Source organism: Muntiacus reevesi, chromosome 4 (assembly GCF_963930625.1).
Source record: "Muntiacus reevesi chromosome 4, mMunRee1.1, whole genome shotgun sequence".
Taxonomy (NCBI): Eukaryota; Metazoa; Chordata; class Mammalia; order Artiodactyla; family Cervidae; genus Muntiacus; species Muntiacus reevesi.
This window is the reverse complement of record NC_089252.1, coordinates 86,157,513-86,177,041: the sequence shown is the minus strand read 5'-3', so window position 1 is coordinate 86,177,041 and position 19,529 is coordinate 86,157,513. Positions and strand designations below refer to the sequence as shown.

At 40.1% G+C, this 19,529-nt stretch overlaps 1 protein-coding gene across 1 annotated transcript in view; it reads right to left on the bottom strand.

Annotated features, from left to right (window-relative positions):
- CNTN3 (contactin 3) overlaps positions 1-19,529 on the bottom strand; it is a 392,050-nt gene that overhangs the window by 166,832 nt on the left and 205,689 nt on the right. The window contains exon 5 of the mRNA XM_065935286.1: positions 9,383-9,478. Coding sequence (XP_065791358.1) covers positions 9,383-9,478 — 96 coding nt within the window. The remainder of the gene's footprint in view (positions 1-9,382; positions 9,479-19,529) is intronic.

Here is a 19,529-nt window from a genome sequence, read left to right as displayed (position 1 = left end):
CTCAAGGATTGAAAGCTCTGCAAACTTAACCAATGCTCAGTTCCTGTGATTATCACCAAGCACAGCTGACTGGAGGCACCTATCAATAGATCCACACGTGGCAAAGTGGATGAGCTCCAGGGAATATTCCGCTATGCACCTCGGCACGCTGGCAGCCATATTCTCTAAGATGTTAATGAAGACCAAACTGAGCTGAGATAGGAATCGTCCAACTTATAAATAAATGAACATCAATGTCCTGTACAAGGCAGAAATTCCACTTTCCTTTCAAAGTCCAACATCTCCTACTTAACAAAATGCAACTCCTGAAATGCTTCAATGCAGTCCACCAGGTTCCTCTGTCCATGGGATTTCCCAGGCAAGAATACTGGAGTGGAGGTGCCATTTCCTCCTCCAGGAGATCTTCCCAACCCAGAGATCCAACTTGCATCTCCTGCACTGGCAGGCAGATTTTTCACTGCTGAGCCATCTGGGAAGCCCAAAGAGTAGAGATTCCCAGGAAAGACTCCACAGTAAGGGATGAGAATCTCTGAGAGTGGGATCGAGGAATATACATTTTCAACAAGTTCTCCAAAATGAGCATCTTATGTTGCCACTAGAGTTCATGAAATACAGACTTTTGAGACACTCTGCACCTTATGTGTCTTTGGTCTTCACATGGTTGTGCTTATTTTCAAAAGTACGTGTCTAAGCGTGGCAGAGAGACCCGCTCCCACTTCCCCGGGGACACACAGTGGTCCTCCTTAGCTCCCGCTGTGACTGTGTGACGGGGAACCAGTCAACAGAAAGTACACGCAAGTGACGTGCCAATTCCTGCAGTCAGAGGTCCATAAAAACCATCCATGGGACTGTCCCCTCCTTTTTTGTCTGCCAACTCTACTAAGATAGAGGTGGTGACCATGGATTTTAGATGCTGAAATGGAAAGGCATAAACAGATGGAGCCAGAGGCCTATGATCAAAAACACTTGATGTGGACTTTGAGCAAGAAATACGATTTGGTTTGAGCTAATATATTTTCAGATTTCTTTGTTACAGTAGCTCATGTAATCTTAATGAAAACATTAGTACATACAAACGCATTTTTATGGAAAGTCAATGAGCATTTAACTCTCTTGCTAGCACACAAATTAGTTCTTAGGTTTCGCCTAATGTTACTGTGTTTTTGTTTTTTTTGACAAAACCCACCAAGTAATAATTATCCTTAATTTCTGCTTAAGCTGTCAAGAATCAAAGCCTTTACTATCCCTGATTTGTACTAAAGTAACTGCAATTTTTACTTAAAGCGGAAAACGTCAGAGCTCTGCTATCTTTAAGTTCTTATAGAAGCACGATTGCTATAACAGAGGATTTAAACCTCCAGCTTACACATGTGATTTTTTTGTTGTTTTCATGAGCATAATGCTCTTTCTGACTTCTCTTTGTGAGTGGATGGAATTACACCAAAGAAAACTATGTGGTCTTTCCAGTGGGAGAAAATGATTTTCTGACTGACTATAGCAGACCATTTATGGGATCTGAGAATGAAATGGGGGGGGGGGCCTGGAATTCATGTTGCTGTGATGAAATATATGCAGAGCAGTCCTAGATAGTCCTAAAATTTTCAGGAAACATACTCATAGAATGAACAGGTAAATAACCCTAAATGCAGTTTCTTCAAATTGTCTTCTGTGACCCGTCTCCTTCCAGGACCACTTACGCTTTGTTCTGCACTGCCTTCAATCACAAAAGGATGCTAGAACAGCGCAGGGGCTATTGTGCAGACATGTAGCTTCTCTTTCTTTACTTTTTACTTAAATTTCCTCTTCTCCTTGCATCAGTTACATTACCTCTCCACCTCCACACTGGTGTAGCCCTAACCATAATGCCCTTTGTATTAGCTCGAGCCCTTGGATGTAAAAAACAGAAGCCCAATAGGCTCAGCTTAAAATAATAAAGGGAACAGAATCCATATCCCTATACCGGGGCTGCTTCATAGCGACAAAGGGCAAGAAAGCAGCCGCTGAGGGAAGAAGGCTGGAGGGCCGGCAGCCAGGCAGTCTTTAGCCTTTCTCTACCCCCCGTCTCTGTTTTCAGTCTCTGAAGGGCTGCTTCTCTGTGCATCAGCTTTCTCAGCATGATAGGGAAGTTCTGCCTCAAATCTCCAAATTCAAACACTGTAGCCTGTCAGGTCAATTTTCTGACTTCTAGGGGAGAGTAGCTGGTTGGGCCTTCTCTGGGCTAACCAGTTGAGACTAGCTGGAACACATTAGGTGCAGATCTAGGCTGTGGAGGCAAAGGAGCGAATCCCCGGAAGGAGAGACAGTCACGGATGCTTGTACAGGCCGGGCACCTCAAAGCCATCTCTAGTCCTCTAAGTATCACTGTGCTATTAAGCAACACACCAGCAAGTCTAAAGTCTCCAACCACAGATAATCCAACCCTGATGGTTGGAAGCAGGAAACCTAAACACTCTCCAGAACCATGCTTTCTAAAATGGGGTACCAATATTCCAGACAAATGTACAAATAAACGTACCTTGGGGTACAAGAAGAAAATAGAAATAAACCCTCCTCATAAATGCACTTAGCTATTTTAATGTCATATTTTCTCCACAGTGAACATATTAGGATTATAGTATATTTTGATCTATATAAATAAATCAGACATAAATTCATATATATTATTTTCAAAAATGCTCACAACAACCCTGTAAGTTCTGGGATGATTCCCTGTTTACACATAAGAAACAGACACTCAGAGGTTAGTTCTTAGATGCCTGGTTTGTCCTCCCTACACCTGCAAGTCTGTCTCAGTGTATATGCGTGTGTGTGCACTGCATGGTGATGCTTAAAAAACATTTATATTATATCAGTGTATCTAGGAAAAGGGTTTGAAGAATGCTGTCCCAGGATGCAGAAGATACGTAAATCGGAAAACTGAAGCTTCCAATTTCTGTAAACATAAGAAAATTTTCCATCAAGAAGCAATAGACCTAGGTCTGAAGTCAAATTTACTGTTGTGTGTCTTTGGACAGATCACCTGACTGCTCTGAGGCGCAGCTGGTTGGTGCAGAATGAGAGTGATACCCCCTTCCTTGATGCCATCAGCAATAAGCTCAGCGTCTAGCTGAATAACAGCACTTACCTTACTGTCACCACAGCGTTAACCAGTCACCAGCAACCCCACCTTCTCCCTTCCAGTGGCGTCATAAGCCCTTGAGGACAGGTGGAGTCCTATTTCCTATAGTATGAGTGCACTGCATTTCATTTGGGGAGCGGTTTGGGTGGGGTTCAAAAAATACTGATTTGATACACTCCTATCAAGTTTATCAGTAATGCTTTCTACTTTATTCTATTTAATGTTAAAATTATTCAAGTAAATGGACATTTTTATTATTGTAAAAGTAGCATTATAAGATATAAATACCTTTCCTACATCAACAGATACTCGATGAATGCATGAATAAATCAAAACATGAATAAAATAGTTGGATGGGTAGGTGGACAGATGAAGGGTGGATGGATGGTTGGAAGTAAGGAAGCATGACAGACTCAAGGAATATTTTTAATTCAGTTTCCACATTTAAGTAATTTGGAGAAACTGGGGGTTTTTCCATTTCCAACTGCAAAATGAATGTGCAGGAATAAGAGTATTTACTACAATAAGTATTTCCTTGAGAGATCAAAATATTTCATTGTTATCCATGTAAGTAGTAACTGAGGCTTTTGTGTCAACAGATTCAGAACATACTTGCCTAAATGTCACTAGGAATTTGTTAATATTTAGACTCCTAAAAATGTCGACAGTCACATCAACATTGGCATATAGCCAAAAAACAGTTTTATAATTGAAAAATATTATTCATTCAGTCTAGGGATGGGTTCTCTTAACTCTTTGTCATGACATGTTAACATACCTCTGCCTTCCCGGCTTAGGGGCATTAAATGAGGAGTGATATTTTGTGGTGGAGCTAGAGCCTTACTCCTCAGTAACCCACCGATAATCTGTTGTATTTTGATTTCACAATATGTGACAGTATAAAGTGCCATGGTGCAACTTTCATATACACTGTTTTAGGTAAGGAGAAATCGCTGGGTTCTCAGAAAAACCTTTCACACAGTGACCAGTGATGCAAATATCATGGAAGGCAGAAAGCACATTTTGCCCATGAACAATCTAAGTATTCTTTACCTCAAAGTTTTGTAAAAAGCTATTGTTGCTGTTTACTCACTGAGTCGTTTCCAACTCTTTGTGACCAACTCTTTTCTCGCCTCTTTCCCGGGCAAGAATACTAGAGTGGATTGCTATTTTCTTCTCCAGGGGATCTTCCAGACCCAGGGATAAAACCCACATCTCCTGCATTGGCAGGCGATTCCTTACCACTGAGATCTAGTCTGGGATCCAGCTACTAAGTTTCCATAAATTAGGAACCTGAACAATAGAGTATAGTTCAAGGAAAAATGAGTGCCCAAGACAAGACAGTGCTAAGATTACACATTAAGGTATTTAGGGAAATTATTGTCTGGGGTCAAAATCACATTGAAAATGCTTGGTAATACCTCATTCCCTTGAAACAAAGTATAGTAGCTGAACAAATCTTTCCAGAACATTCCTAATCAGGAACTTTTCTTTACGTTCCCCCATCTAAACTATCTAAGTTAGCTTTTGGGTTTTGGTCCTCAGTAAAGGGGGAAAAAATATAAAAAGATGTTGATACAGAGGGTGTAAATTCCATGCCATCTGGTTATGTTGCTGACAGTTCTCACCTCTGTCACACCAGGATTTACAAAGCAATTTTTAGGATGAAGTTGCTTCAACCTCCACTACTTGTTTGGCATCCCACACTCTCCTTTTCACATCTCAGACGCTATGCTGTTTTAAGTGGATGGCAGTGTCCAGGGTTGTTATTGCAAGAAGAATATTCACAGAGCACAGACATGGGAAACTGAATCAGACACCACAGTCATTTGCTTATGAAACACTGGGAAACACTCAGGCCTATTATTTACTCAGAATAAATCTCATCAGCCATCCTTGGACAAAAATCAAGTCTTTGTTAACATGTGTGTATGCAATAACTTGATTAACCTATGAATTCCTGTCTAATTAGTACTTATCATGAAGGACTCATAAACCAGTGTTGTATCTTTATTTATACTAGGATAATTTTCTGTGTGCATTTGAATTTCTAATGATCGTGTAGTGAAATCAGTAACTGACTGGTAATTATACTAATTCCCAGCTTTTCACACTACTGGTAACTAGAATAATAATTAAGCCACAGATAATCCCTGGCTGGTACCTTATTTTTGACTTGCCAATTCCTGATCTTTCAGCTAATTTTCAAGAGTATACAAATCCCATTTGCCTTAAAGAAGTGGTGGATTATTCTGCAGAGATGGTGATGAATAGGAAATGGCAGAAAGGTCACAGAATGAGTGAGAGATAAGACTCCTGTCAAATGAGAGTAGGCTGCATTGCTTAGGAATTATGCGGACTCCCAATAAACATTTCTAATTGTCACCCATTGTGAAACAATTTTTCTTTCTTATGGCATCAAATAAATGGGAACTGCTCCTCAGCAAAGCAGCCCCAGGTTGCTGCTACTTTCCTATAAATTGTCCGAATACATGAATTAATTAAGGGAGTAGGAGGAACATATGCAGTTTCCACACTTTGGGACTCCTGTTGAGGCTCTCCCCTTGCATATCTATCACCCTTGTCACTTATCCAGTTCCTCTCCATACTTCTAATCAAAAGAATCTCCTAGAAGATGATTTATTTCCACCAAGAGCCAGCATACTGCTTAGCAACTAAGCAGCACTCAGTAAATAGAGGGTACTATTATTTGTTGTTATTATTACCGTCAGTACTATTATTATTATTTTGCCCCTGTGTCAACTTTGTCAGGCTATGACTCTATTAGAGCATATGACAGATGAATAAAATATGAGGGTATCTTCAGTAATCAGAAAGTAACAGTGACATTAAACATTTCTCACCAATGAGAAGAGACCAAGTAGAATGGAAGAAACATGGCAAAGTGAATAAAAATAACACAGTGGTGAAGACAGAAAAGGGAAACTCATGTCCTGGAGGGACGATGGGGCTTTATGGGAAGAAGACAAAATGGATCGCAGCGGGGCGGCCAGTGCCCCACATCACAGGTGCTGATAAACCCTGCGGTCAGGGCTTCAGCTGCTCTATGCTGCCTCATATCCTCCCCTGAACTAGAAGTCTCCCAGTCCACAAGAAAATGAAGCAGGGTGGATAGAGTTGCTGTGGTCAGAGCTCGCCGTGATCTGTCTGTGTCTGCACCTGTCTGCTCGGTGGCCAGGGCATATCAGCTGTTAAATACGTCTACCTCTAGAAACAGGATTTGCAGTGCATTCTCAAAGAGTATTTATCACTGGCCAAATCTAAAATGATCCTCTATTCATGTCATGAATATGTTCATTTGTTAATTATTATTTACTGACTGCTTGTTATAAAACAGCCTTGTGCTGGGCTCTTGGGTGCAGAACAAACTTGAACATAGGCTCTGTCTTCAAGATGCTCCCAAACCAAGGGGTCAGGGCAGTGGATATAAATTGTGTCTTGGCAGGCAAAACATTAGGTAGACCTAGATCAATGACAATTCTGTTTTCGGTGTCTAAATCTGTTGCTCTGGTTCCTTTCATTTTCCTGCACAACCTAGCATGAAGGAAAGTATGCTTTTGTTGTTTGTTCTCCCGTGCATGCACCGAGTTCTTAAGAGCTAATGCACCATATCCAGGCATATTTCTTTCCTTCTTTGCCAACAATTCTACAGACTTCCATGGTCATCCCAGACTGTGAGCTTTAAAAAATGAAAGGAGAACTATATGAAGTCACCAAAGGCAGGGAGAAATCAGTATGTCATTACATGAGGAGAGCTGTGATTGGTGGGCAGTTCTCCAATTTCATGACAATAGAAATGTTTCATCTTGTGTAATGTTTTATCCAACAGCCTATTAAGACACTCTGTGTGCAACTAAAAGAGTCCCTCCTCTGTCATCAGCAAGTGCATCATAAAAGCACTTAAAGAAGATCATCTAGGGAGGCTCATAAATCGGGTCAACATTTCCCAAATACATCATAAACAAGACTGCCCAGCTTAAAGAGTAAATTTTAGTTATTTCGATACTTGCTTACTAGCTGTAATTCTAACACTGTTTTAGTGGTTAGTGTGTATCTAACACATCCCTCTCCCTTTTCTTTTTTTTTTCTTGTAATGAAACTCCTTTCCTTTGAAAAGGATGTCTTTCTTATCTCAGTGCTTGTCATTAGATAGAGCTGATTTCAGCCCTTTGCTGGAGGGAAAAATCTCATAAGCAAGGCTGATCCAATTAAAATCAGGAGCCACTGAGCAACTGGCTGTCTGGTCCAAGAGGCTCTCCATGAGAGCCCGGAGTTGCCAGGGGCCACCTGTGCTACACAGGGAGTCTACAGAACAAAAGAATCAACACGGAGGGAAGCAGAGCCAAAAAATACCAAGAAAGATAAACTGCTTATGAAACTGGCTAAGCCAGTGGTTCCAGTAGTTTGGGTTCTCAGGGAGCAAAGACTGCTGCTGCTGCAGCTGCTAAGTCACTTCAGTCATGTCCGACTCTGTGCAACCCCATAGTGCAGCCCACCAGGCTCCCCCATCCCTGGGATTCTCCAGGCAAGAACACTGGAGTGGGCTGCCATTTTATTCTCCAATGTGTGAAAGTGAAAAGTGAAAGTGAAGTCGCTCAATTATGTCTGACTCGTAGCGACCCCATGGACTGCAGCCCACCAGGCTCCTCCCTCCATGGGATTTTCTAGGCAAGAGTACTGGAGCGGGGTGCCATTGCCTTCTCCGGAGCAAAGACTAGAGTCTGGGATGAAAGATTTTGATTAATGATCAAAACCTGTGAATACAAGGAGGCAGGAACAGGATCTGAGATCAGAAAGAAGTCAAATTGGGGTCATCCAAAAAAGTCATGGTCATCCTGGCAGGTAGCTCTGGATTGAGCACTGCTCACCAGGACTGCCCAGTGTTAACAGGTAGAAATGCCTGACCACAAGACACCCTCCTCTTGCTCAGACACCAGATGCAGGCAGCCCCTGGGAGGGTGAGGCCATAGGCAAGTGGCTCGTGCAGCCATAAGACTGGGAAGGAGCTGAGAGCAGGAGCCCACTGGCTCACCCCATTGCCCACAGTGAGGCAGCGAGGTGTTCTGGGTGGCACATCTCCACGCTAACCACACAGCTCTATAGAGAGCACGTGATCAACCCAGTTACACGAGCCAGTAAAACTCCCTGTTTTCTTCAAGTCAGTTTGGGATCAGTTGCTTTTCTTGCTCATCAAGAAAATCTGTGCTTCCCTTCAAAGTCAAAGATCTGATGGAACTTCATGATGTCAGCAAAATATATACTGCTGAATTAGACTGGGGAGCCCAATTTAAACTCATACCCACCAACACATGGGCAGGCAAGGCAGATAAGCCCCAAATTTGCAGTGTGCAGCTGACTCAGACATTTCAAATGATCAGATACTGAAGACGGGAAATGTCTGTTTTACTGGGCTGAAGGTTTTGTGATTTAAACTGCCAAATCACCAAAGGGCCACAAGGACTGGCTCAGATGTCATGAAACAAATGAAGTATAGCATATTTTCATTTGAATAAGTTTTACTCTCATGGGAAGAAGACTTTTCAGTTTCCCCTCTGGTCAGAAGCACCAGAGGAAAATCCAACCAGCACTCCAGGCTCTTAACAGGGAGCAGGGCTTATTAAATTATTTTCATATGTGCAGAAGATCATTTTCACTCTTGTAGCTATTTCATTAAGCTCCTGAATTTTCAGCAACATTTCAATTTATACCAATGTAGCATAAAATTTGCAATTTCAACACCTCAATAAAAATGATGTGAATATATAAACATATTTCATTTTCAATACATATTACATATATATCAAGTGGTCCAACAACATATATCAATAATCATGTATAAGTGTGTGTGTATGAGGTAGGGGGGAGAGACAGAAAGAAAGAGAGAGGCAAAGAGAGGAAAAAACCCCAGAGACACCGATTTACGTCATGGTCTAAAACTGAATAACAAATGATAATAGTGTAAGGATGAAGCATTGTTCAGCACCATTAGGTAACTGAAATGAACTTGATCTTGCCTGCCTTTAGACCTTTTTTGTTGGAATGAGTAAATCATGTTTGTAAACTTCTTTAGATAGACAATGTTTTACTGAGTTTCTTATATTCCAACTCAGCTGGCAGAATACAATGCTTGGATTATCAAGATTCTCAAGGTAATTTATGGAAGCAATAAGAGTACATATGCTGTGGGTCTTGCCCTGAAACTTATTTAATAAATATAAGAAGCAAAAACATAGCGCTTGTTACCTCCAGAGTGTGGCGGGGGGCCGCAGAGCAGGACGACTCCCTGGCCTTCACGCACTGACACTGTGCTTCTCATTTTGGTTTTAAAATTTTCAAGATCTGATTTGAAAACAAAACAAAACAGGATTTCAGAAAGGACCATAAATTTAAAATGTTCGCACAAGAGACATTCCTTTCTTTTTTAGGAAATTTTTTTTTTAAAAATCCCTTCTCAGGAACCTTAGGAGAACTTTCAGCATTTGCTTTGAGAAGGAAAATTTGGATTTTGATTTCTTTATTAAAATGTCTAGAAATTCAGTAATAAAAATAAAACTATACTCACTAACCCTGTAAATTAAATTCACATATTTCTTTTTATTTATAGTGAAAAAATACAAACTGTTTTCATCATTGCCCACATAATTATTTTTAAGTACTTACTAAAGTGATTAAGGCAAAAACTATTTTGATCACCAGTGATTATTTTTGAAAACCATTTGATTTCTTCTAATAATAATCCAGAATATTAATCCAGAATAACAATCCAGAATAGCAAATTCTAATTCATATTCTCCAGTTTATAGCATGGAGAATATTTATGGGCTTCATTTTGAACAAAGCTTAACACTATGAGGAAAGAAAAGAAAAATGTTTCTTTAAACTCTGATTAAAAAAAAAAATACTGTGCATTCCACAGTTAATACACCATGAGGTGTCACTCTCTGTATCAGAACAATTGCACTGTCAATTTGTGAAAGAATATACTTACTTCATAGCTTTTAAGGGTTGATATAAATTGCCTATGTGATGACTATGAAAAGTAAGGCAGAGCATGAATTTTAAGGTACAACTTCAAAAATTTCAGTTTTGCCTTGAAAAATGCAAAAACCAAAACAACCACCTCCAAACTGATAAAACTACAAACTGTAGACACATATGAATATTCTAAGCACTGTAAATCAACACATCAAAGGGAAATAAGAAGCCCTACATTATTTCATTTCATTGTTACTAAAAATAGTATTAAATTGTTAGATTATAAACATGAAATAAAACAATCAGCAAAACTCATCATATGTGTGACTATAAAAGGAGAAAACAGAGTATTCATGGATTTTTCAGAATTTACCCTACAAAAATTATATAACATAGCATTATATCACCTTAAATCTATAACCAAAAGCAGTATTACTAAAACAGTAAGGCTCTTGAAATGTAACTGAGTTGAAACTGCAATACTGAAATGTTTTCCAAAGACTAGATAGAAGAATAATCCTGACAGATTACATATACAACCCCAAACCCAAGTCAAAGTTTCACATGGTTCAATCTTGACAAGAACTGCATTAGAACAAGGCCTGTCTAGGAGTCAAAATAAATAGGAAGTCATGCCAGAAATGATTTGGTAGAAACTTTTAAGATTTTTCTTCCTGTCTCCTAATTCTTGCAAACTCTGACATTATTCTGAAGCCTCCAAAGCCAGATTTCAGGAAACCAACATGATAAGGAGCATCTAAAAAGAACTAGAACTAGGATCAAAGCTGAATGTAAATTTCAGAAAGAGGATGGATTACTGGTTGCCAGTGTTTAGGGAAGTTGGGGGCAGACTACGGGAGTGGTTATAAAAGGGCATTGTGTGGGTTCTCAACCATGAATGGATATACAAACTACATGTGATACAACTGTATAAAACTAAATACACAGACACACACAAAATAAGTATACATACAATTGGGGAAATCTGAAATAAAAATCAAAGATAGAGACTTCCTTGCCAGTCCAGTGGTTGACTCCATGCTTCCAGAGCAGGGGGTGTATGTTCGATCCCTGGTCAAGGAACTAAGATACCACACCAAAGATAAAAGCTACCTCTCCACATTATCTACTTTCTTTCCCCTTCTTCCACACCACCTACAGGCGGCAAGTGGCTCACCTTGACTGCCCTTCTGGCCACGCGCTGTGCAGCTCTAAGGCATTCCAAGGTCTAATCACAGCCTGGAAACAGTAACTCCCAAACTGACAATAAAGGCAGGAACGTAGAGCCAGGAAATATACACTCCTTATTCTGATGGCTTGCTCTGTGAATATGCACATGGACCATTCTTGGTGTATGAAACAGTCCACCCTGACACATGTTAACTTTCTATACAGGGTCAGGTTTCCTAAGGGCTGCTCGCACACTTCACTTTCAAGTTGATCTCACCACACCAGAGAGAGGAAGATGAGGCCACAAGACGGCAGCAGTGCACACAGCAAGGGGTGAGGGGAGACTCTGATTTCCTCTGACACTCACGTGCTCAGTTTGGAGTCTCAGTCTACTGGCTACGTATCACTGATGCTGGTTTCTCTACGTGGATTCATCCAGGCAGGCTATCAATCAGGATATGCAAACTGTCATATAGTATAACTGCAGGGCTACAGTACACAAATCTACCTCTGTAGGACTTAAAATCAGCCAAAGAATGCCTACCATTTCCCAACAAGAAGCACTTGTTTCTTGAGCATCAAGATGTGTTCAGTTAAGCGAAAAGAGAAACATCACATACAATATGGCAGGGACAGAAAATAAAATAAAATCTGCACTGGTAAGGTCTACTATGGTGGGATGGATGCTACAGAATGGCCTATACATTTTTGACCAAAGAATTCTGTATAGATCGTTTTATGGGAAATGCTGGAAAAGGTCGTATGTTGAACTGGATATACATATGTGCAGTTGGCTATATCATAAATACAAAAAAGATGACAATAAGAGATGTCAAGGTTAAAAAAAAAATCCCCCTAAGAGGATTAAGATGGAACATACAAGTAGCAATAAATCTGAAACTGTGGCCAGCTGACTAAATGTTCCTAAAGTTTAAAAATTTATTAGAGTTCAATCTCAAAACACCTTGTGATCACTTGCAATTAGAACACGAGAAACTAATAAAATCAGCATCACTGAAAACTGCATGTGAGCTTTACTACTTGTATAACACAACCCTACTGTATTCTATGAGGTGAAGTGTTGCTTTTTCAATTAAAATGCAAACTACTGTCTAGTAGTGATAGTTAAATTGCAAATGTAATACAGATATTAGCAACGTAATAGCTTTCTACACATAATTCCTTAAATTTCTTTAATGTTTAATATTGAAATGTTTAATGGTTTATAGTTACCAAATGAAATCATTACCCGAACAGTGTCAACGATAAGATTGCTTTTGAAGGAATCAGAAAGCTTCCAGTAAGAGAAGTCATGTGTGTTTGCAAAAAAGCTAGGGGAAAAAAAACACAATGAACACACCCAAAAAGACAATAAAGATCAAGACTGCAGCTCAGTGAAGGTTTCTGTCTGACTCTCTCTGATACCAGATGTTATAAATAAAGAAGAATCCCATGCAATGATCCAGCTTCCATGATCACAGGTATAATTTCAATTAGCTGAAAAATCTCAGTAAAGGAAGCCCTACTACAAAAAGAAAAAGAAAACTAGGGGTTCTGGGGATGATCACGACTTTTCCTTTTTCCTGACAAAAACTGAAGCCTCCGGAAGGCAGCCCAAATTCGCATATAACACAGAACCCACTGACTCTCAATCATCATCAGTATCAGCAAGACGTAAACTTAACCATTATCCCCTGCTCTATATTCCGACCTCCAAATTTAAAGCGTCTCCTCCTCTTTTGTTCCCTTTCCTACTTAACATGTTAGTCAAATTCTCAAAATGTTTAATCAACAATGAAGTTACTAAGGGAAAATTCTATCATGGCAGGCAATATGTATGTCCTGGGAAAATAAGTGTTTCCTTCTGTAAAAACAATGGCTTGCTCAACAAAGTCAATAGCATCTTAATTTTTCTTCCCTGAAAGCAGAGCCCAGAAAGACTTGAGTGACTGAGTGTATATGGATGATTTTCTCAGGAGGTAAGAGAAAGAGTCTGAGGTGAGTAACAAAGGGATGCAGGAAAAAATCATTATGTGGTACATGATTTACTATAGTCAATGAGGGCTTGATTCTACATGAACCTCTGGTAAGTGTACAGAATGCCTCCTAGAACTGTCAGTTTGAAAGATGGGTCCTTGGTTGTCCAATGATTAGGACTTCCCCTTCCAATGCATGGGATATGGGTTTAATTCTCGGCTGGGGAGCTAAGATTCCATATGCCTCACAGCCCCCCAAAAATAAAAATAAAAAAAACATGAAACAGAGGCAATATTGTTCAGTTCAGTCAATCAGTCGGGTCCAACTCTTTGCAACCCATGAACTGCAGCACGCCAGGCCTCCCTGTCCATCACCAGCTCCCAGAGTTCACCCAAACCCTTGTCCATTGAGTCAGTGATACCATCCAACCATCTCATCCTCTGTTGTCCCGTTCTCCTCCTGCCCTCAATCTTTCCCAGCATCAGGATCTTTTCAAATGAGTCAGCTCTTCACATCAGGTGGCCAAAGTATTGAAGTCTCAGCTTCAACATCAGTCATTCCAATGAACACCCAGGACTGATCTCCTTCAGGATGGACTGGTTGGATCTCCTTGCAGTCCAAGGGACACTCAAGAGTCTTCTCCAACACCACAATTCAAAAGCATCAATTCTTCGGCGCTCAGCTTTCTTTATAGTCCAACTCTCACATCCATACATGACTACTGGAAAAACCATAGCCTTGACTAGATGGACCTTTGTAGATAAAGTAATATCTCTGGTTTTTAATATTCTGTCTAGGATGGACATAACTTTCCTTCCAAGGAGTAAACGTCTTTTAATTTCAGGCTGCAATCACCATCTGTAGTGATTTTGGAGCCCAAAAAATACAGTCAGCCACTGTTTCCCCATCTATTTGCAATGAAGTGATGGGACCAGATGCTAGGATCTCAGTTTTCTGAATGTTGAGCTTTAAACCAACTTTTTCACCTTCCTCTTTCACTTTCATCAAGATGCTCTTTAGTTCCTCACTTTCTGCTATAAGGGTGGTGTCATCCACATATCTGAGGTTGTTGATATTTCTCCCGGCAATCTTGATTCAGCTTGTGCTTCCTCGACCCCAGCATTTCTCATGATGTACTCTGCATATAAGTTAAACAAGCAGGGTGACAATATACAGCCTTCACATTCTCCTTTTCCAATTTGGAACCAGTCTGTTGTTCCATGTCCAGTTCTAACTATTGCTTCCTGACCTGCATACAGGTTTCTCAAGAGGCAGGTCAGGTGGTCTGGTATTCCCATCTCTTTCAGAATTTTCTACAGTTTATTGAGATCCACACAGTCAAAGGCTTTGGCATAGTCAATAAAGCAGAAGTAGATGTTATTCTGGAACTCTCTTGCTTTTTCAGTGATCTAGCAGATGTTGGCAATTTGACCTCTGGTTCCTCTGTCTTTTCTAAATCCAGCTTGAACACCTGGAAGTTCACAGTTCACATATTGCTGAAGCCTGGCTTGGAGAATTTTGAGCATTACTTTTCTAGCCTGAGAGATGAGTGCAATTGTATGGTAGTTTGAGCGTTCTTTGGCATTGCCTTTCTTTGGGATTCGAATGAAAACTGACCTTTTCCAGTCCTGTGACCACTACTGACTTTGCCAAATTTGCTGACATATTCAGCACAGCACTTTCACAGCATCATCTTTCAGGATTTGAAATAGCTCAACTGGAATTCCATCACCTCCACTAGCTTTGTTTGTAGTGATGCTTCCTAAGGCCCACTTGACTTCCCATTCCAGGATGTCTGGCTCTAGGTGAGTGATCACACCATCGTGATTATCTGGGTCATGAAGATCTTTTTTGTACAGTTCTTCTATGTATTCTTGCCACCTCTTCTTAATATCTTCTGCTTCTGTTAGGTCCATACCATTTCTGACCTTTATTGAGCCCATCTTTGCATGAAATGTTCCCTTGGTATCTCTAATATTCTTGAAGAGATCTCTAGTCTTTCCCATTCTGTTGTTTTCCTCTATTTCTTTGCATTGATCGCCAAGGAAGGCTTTCTTATCTCTCCTTTCTATTCTTTGGAACTCTGCATTCAGAAGGGGATATCTTTCCTTTTCTCCTTTGCTTTTCACTTCTTTTCTTTTCACAGCTATTTGTAAGGCTTCCTCTGACAGCCATTTTGCCTTTTTGCATTTTTTTCTTGGGGATGGTCTTGATCCTGGCCTCCTGTACAATGTCACAAACCTCCATCCATAGTTCATCAGGCACTGTGTCTATCTGATCTAGTCCCTTAAATCTATTTCTCACTTCCACTGTATAATCATAAGGGATTTGATTTAGGTCATACCTGAATGGTCTAGTGGTTTTCTCTACTTTCTTCAATTTAAGTCTGAATTTGGCAGTAAGGAGTTCATGATCTGAACCACAGTCACCTCCTGGTCTTGTTTTTGCTGACTGTATAGAGCTTCTCTATTTTTGGCTGCAAAGAATATAATCAATCTGATTCTGGTATTGACCATCTGGTGATGTCCATGTGTAGAGTCTTCTCTTGTGTTGTTGGAAGAGGGTGTTTGCTATGACCAGTGTGTTCTCTTTGCAAAACTCTATTAGCCTTTGCCCTGCATCATTTTGTACTCCAAGGCCAAATTTGCCTGTTACTCCAGGTGTTTCTTGACTTCCTACTTTTGCATTCCAGTTTCCTATAATGAAAGGGATATCTATTTTGGGTGTTAGTTCTAAAAGGTCTTGTAGGTCTTCAAAGAACTGTTCAACTTCAGCTTCTTCAGTGTTACTGGTCGGGGCATAATTCAATAAATAGTGTAAAAGTGGTCCACATCAAAAACCAAAAAAATCTTTAATCAAAAGAAAGATGGGAGTCTGGAGTATTTGAATGTAGGTTTTCAACCTTAATAGTGAAAGGTTTTCCATAGGAGCAATACTTCCCCTACAGGCATCAGAGTTCTCCCTGTGAACTTTCATGGAAATATCTGTCTTACCCACACTGCACATTAATCAGAGGTGGGCAGAGTGGATGTAATACATTTTGGGGGTACCAAAATGTCTACTGCAAACAGATTTCATACTTAAAGCCCTGCCTTTTTAGAGGTTTTAAAGTAGGTTCATATTGTAAGTTTCTTAGCAGATTAAATATTTCAAATCTACTTAGGAAACAGAGAAGCACTTCATAACATCTTAACATCTTCAGGAACTTTTTTTGTTTTCTAAACACACTTGGGATATTGGCACAACTGCTGAACTCTAAGCACCTAAAAACATGTTACAAGACCTTTCCACACAGGTAATCCACAGTTCAGCTTCCTCTGTCTCCCATCACCCCATTGCTCCAGCACCCCCAACTCTCAGCCACACACACTGAAACACAAACTACTTGGATGTCCACAAGCATAAACATGCTTGTTCAATCATGCAATGGTGTTCCTACTCCTTCACTGACATTGTACTTTCATTCATCTTCAAAATCAGCTTCATTCACACCCTCTTCTTTAAACTCTTAAAATTACTTCCATCCTTTTATGTCAGTATTTTCTATACTTTTCTTTTTTTCTAGTTTGTTCTCCTATTCTAGGGGCTCCACTAAGATTAGAGCATTGTCACCTTCATCTTGATAGCTCTAGGCTATTACATATTTGCTGGCACTGTATGGGTCATCAATAGTTGTTTGAAATGAGTTAAATTATCTTTGCATCCATCACGTCATTTTCCTTGGAATCTCCATGCTGGGTCCCCCAACCTGAGTTAAATCCTGTATGCCTGGGTTGCAGATTTTTAAACTTACTATGATGAAGTTTAGGAAAAGAACACAAGACTGAGCACACCAGGGATCCTGTCTCTGCGCTAGGATAACCCAGGTCTGTGAGCCTGGACGAGTTATTACTTGACTGGTCTGTTGTTTTTGTTGTCGTTGTTCAGTTGCTCAGTTGTGTCCAACACTTTGTGACCCCAATGGACTGCACCACACCAGGCTTCCCTGTCCTTCAGCATCTCCCAGAGCTTGCTCAAACTCATGTCCGTTGAGTCGATTATGCACCCAACCATCTCATCCTCTGTTGTCCTCTTCTCCTGCCTTCGATCTTTCCCAATATCAGTGTCTTTTCCAAGAGTTGGCTCTTTGCATCAGGTGGCCAAAGTATTGGTCTTCAGCATCAGCATCAGTCCTTCTAATGAATATTCAGGGTTGATTTCCTTTAGGATTGATTGGTTTGATCTCCTTGCAGTCCAAGGGACTCTCAAGAGTCTTCTCCAACACCACAGTTTGAAAGCATCCATTCTTCAGGGCTCAGCTTTCTTTATGGTCCAAATCTGACATCCGTACATGACTACTGGAAAAATTACAGCTTTGACTAGACAGACCTTTGTTGTCAAAGTAATGTATCTGCTTTTTAGTATGCTCTCTAGGTTGGTCATAGCTTTTCTTCCAAGGAGCTACTGTCTTTTAATTTCATAGCTGCAGTCACCATATGCAGTGATTTTGGAGCCCAAGAAAATAAAATCTGTCACTGTTTCCACTCACTGTTTCCACTGTCTCCCCACCTATTTGCCATTAAGTGATGGGATCAGATGCCACAATCTTCATTTTTTGAATGTTGTGTTTTAAGCCAGCTTTTTCACTCTCCTCTTTTAATTTCATCAAGAGGCTCTTTAGTTCTTCTCTGCTTTCTGCCATAAGGGTGGTGTCATCTGCATATCTGAAGTTACTGATAATTCTCCTGGCAATCTTGATTCCAGCTTGTGCTTCATATAAATTAAATAAGCAGGATGACAGACAATATATAGCCTTTACATACTTTTTTCCCAATCTGGAACCAGTATGTTGTTCCATCTCCAGTTCTAACTGTTGCTTCTTGACATGCATATTGGTTTTGCAGGAGGTGGGTACAGTGGTCTGGTATTCCCATTTCTTTAAGAATTTTTGAAAGTTTGTTGTGATCCACACAGACAAAAGCTTTAGCATAGTCATTGAAGCACAGGCAAACTTTTTTTCTGGAATTCTCTTGCTTTTTCTATGATCCAACGGATACTGGCAATTTGATCTCTGGTTCCTCTGCCTTTACTAAATCCAGCTTGATCAACTGGGAATTCTCAGTTCCTGTACTATTGAAGCCTGGTCTGGATGATTTTGAGCATTACTTTGCAAGTGTGTTAGATGAGTGCAATTTTGTTGTAGTCTGAACATTCTTTGGCATTTCCTATCTTTGGGATTAGTCTATGCCTCCCAGTTTTTAATTTGTAAACTGTGAACAACACCTGCCCTCTGAAACTCACAGGGCTTTTTGAGAGGGAACTCCAGCATCACAGGCCTGCAAACTCAGAAAAATAAAAAGAATTCTAGAATTCAAGACTCCCTTATTCCTTTTGAGTCTCTCCCCCCACCCCCCACCGCCCAGTATTCCAGCGCTTATATATTTTAAATTATCCAATAACAATCTAAGATGTTCATAATTATTTTAATGTTCACAATCAGAAAACTTGATGAGATACCCAAGGCAATAGCTCTCAATCTTCTAGATCCTGAAAGCAGGTGCCAGAGCAGAAATCACAGGGCTTTTTCTTGCGGCATCCTGTCCATCAAAGTATATGGAAATTGCTGGTGCAGTCATATTGCTTTGTGTTTTTTTGGTTTTTTTTTTTTGCGTTTTCTTTTTTTCAGTTGAAGGACAAGTGCTCTACAATATTGTGTTGGGAACACAACATCAATTAGCCACAGGTATACATATGTCCTCTCCCTCTCTGCTTTTACAACTATCTGTAGTTCAGTCTCTTTCATCATCTATGAGTTCAAACATGCAAAGATCATGCATACAAAAGCAAAATACATATTCCAATAACTCTCAAGCTCCACTTTTCTTAAATAAGTTCCCTTTCCCACTGACCACCTCTTTGTTTCCTTCCACTTTTTAACTTGGATTAAACTCAAGGCTGTATCCTCAAGAGTCAGACAAACCCAGCCACAAATCCCTTTCCTGAAACTGCCTGACCTACGGTAGATTCCTTCACTTGTTGATCCACAGTTTCATCATCTGTAAATTGAGGATAATAATAGAAATTATCTCTGCTATTGTCATGAGGAAGAAATAAGATATGCTATACCATTTACTTAAAACACTGTGTAACATAGAAATGTTCAAAAGCGATAACTATCATTTTTCCTCACATTCTCTCAGAACTCTTGATGCTTCTACCACTGTATCTATATCAATGCTGTGCTGATCAAAATTTTGATTCAAAATATGCATTTTCTGCTTGCCTCTGG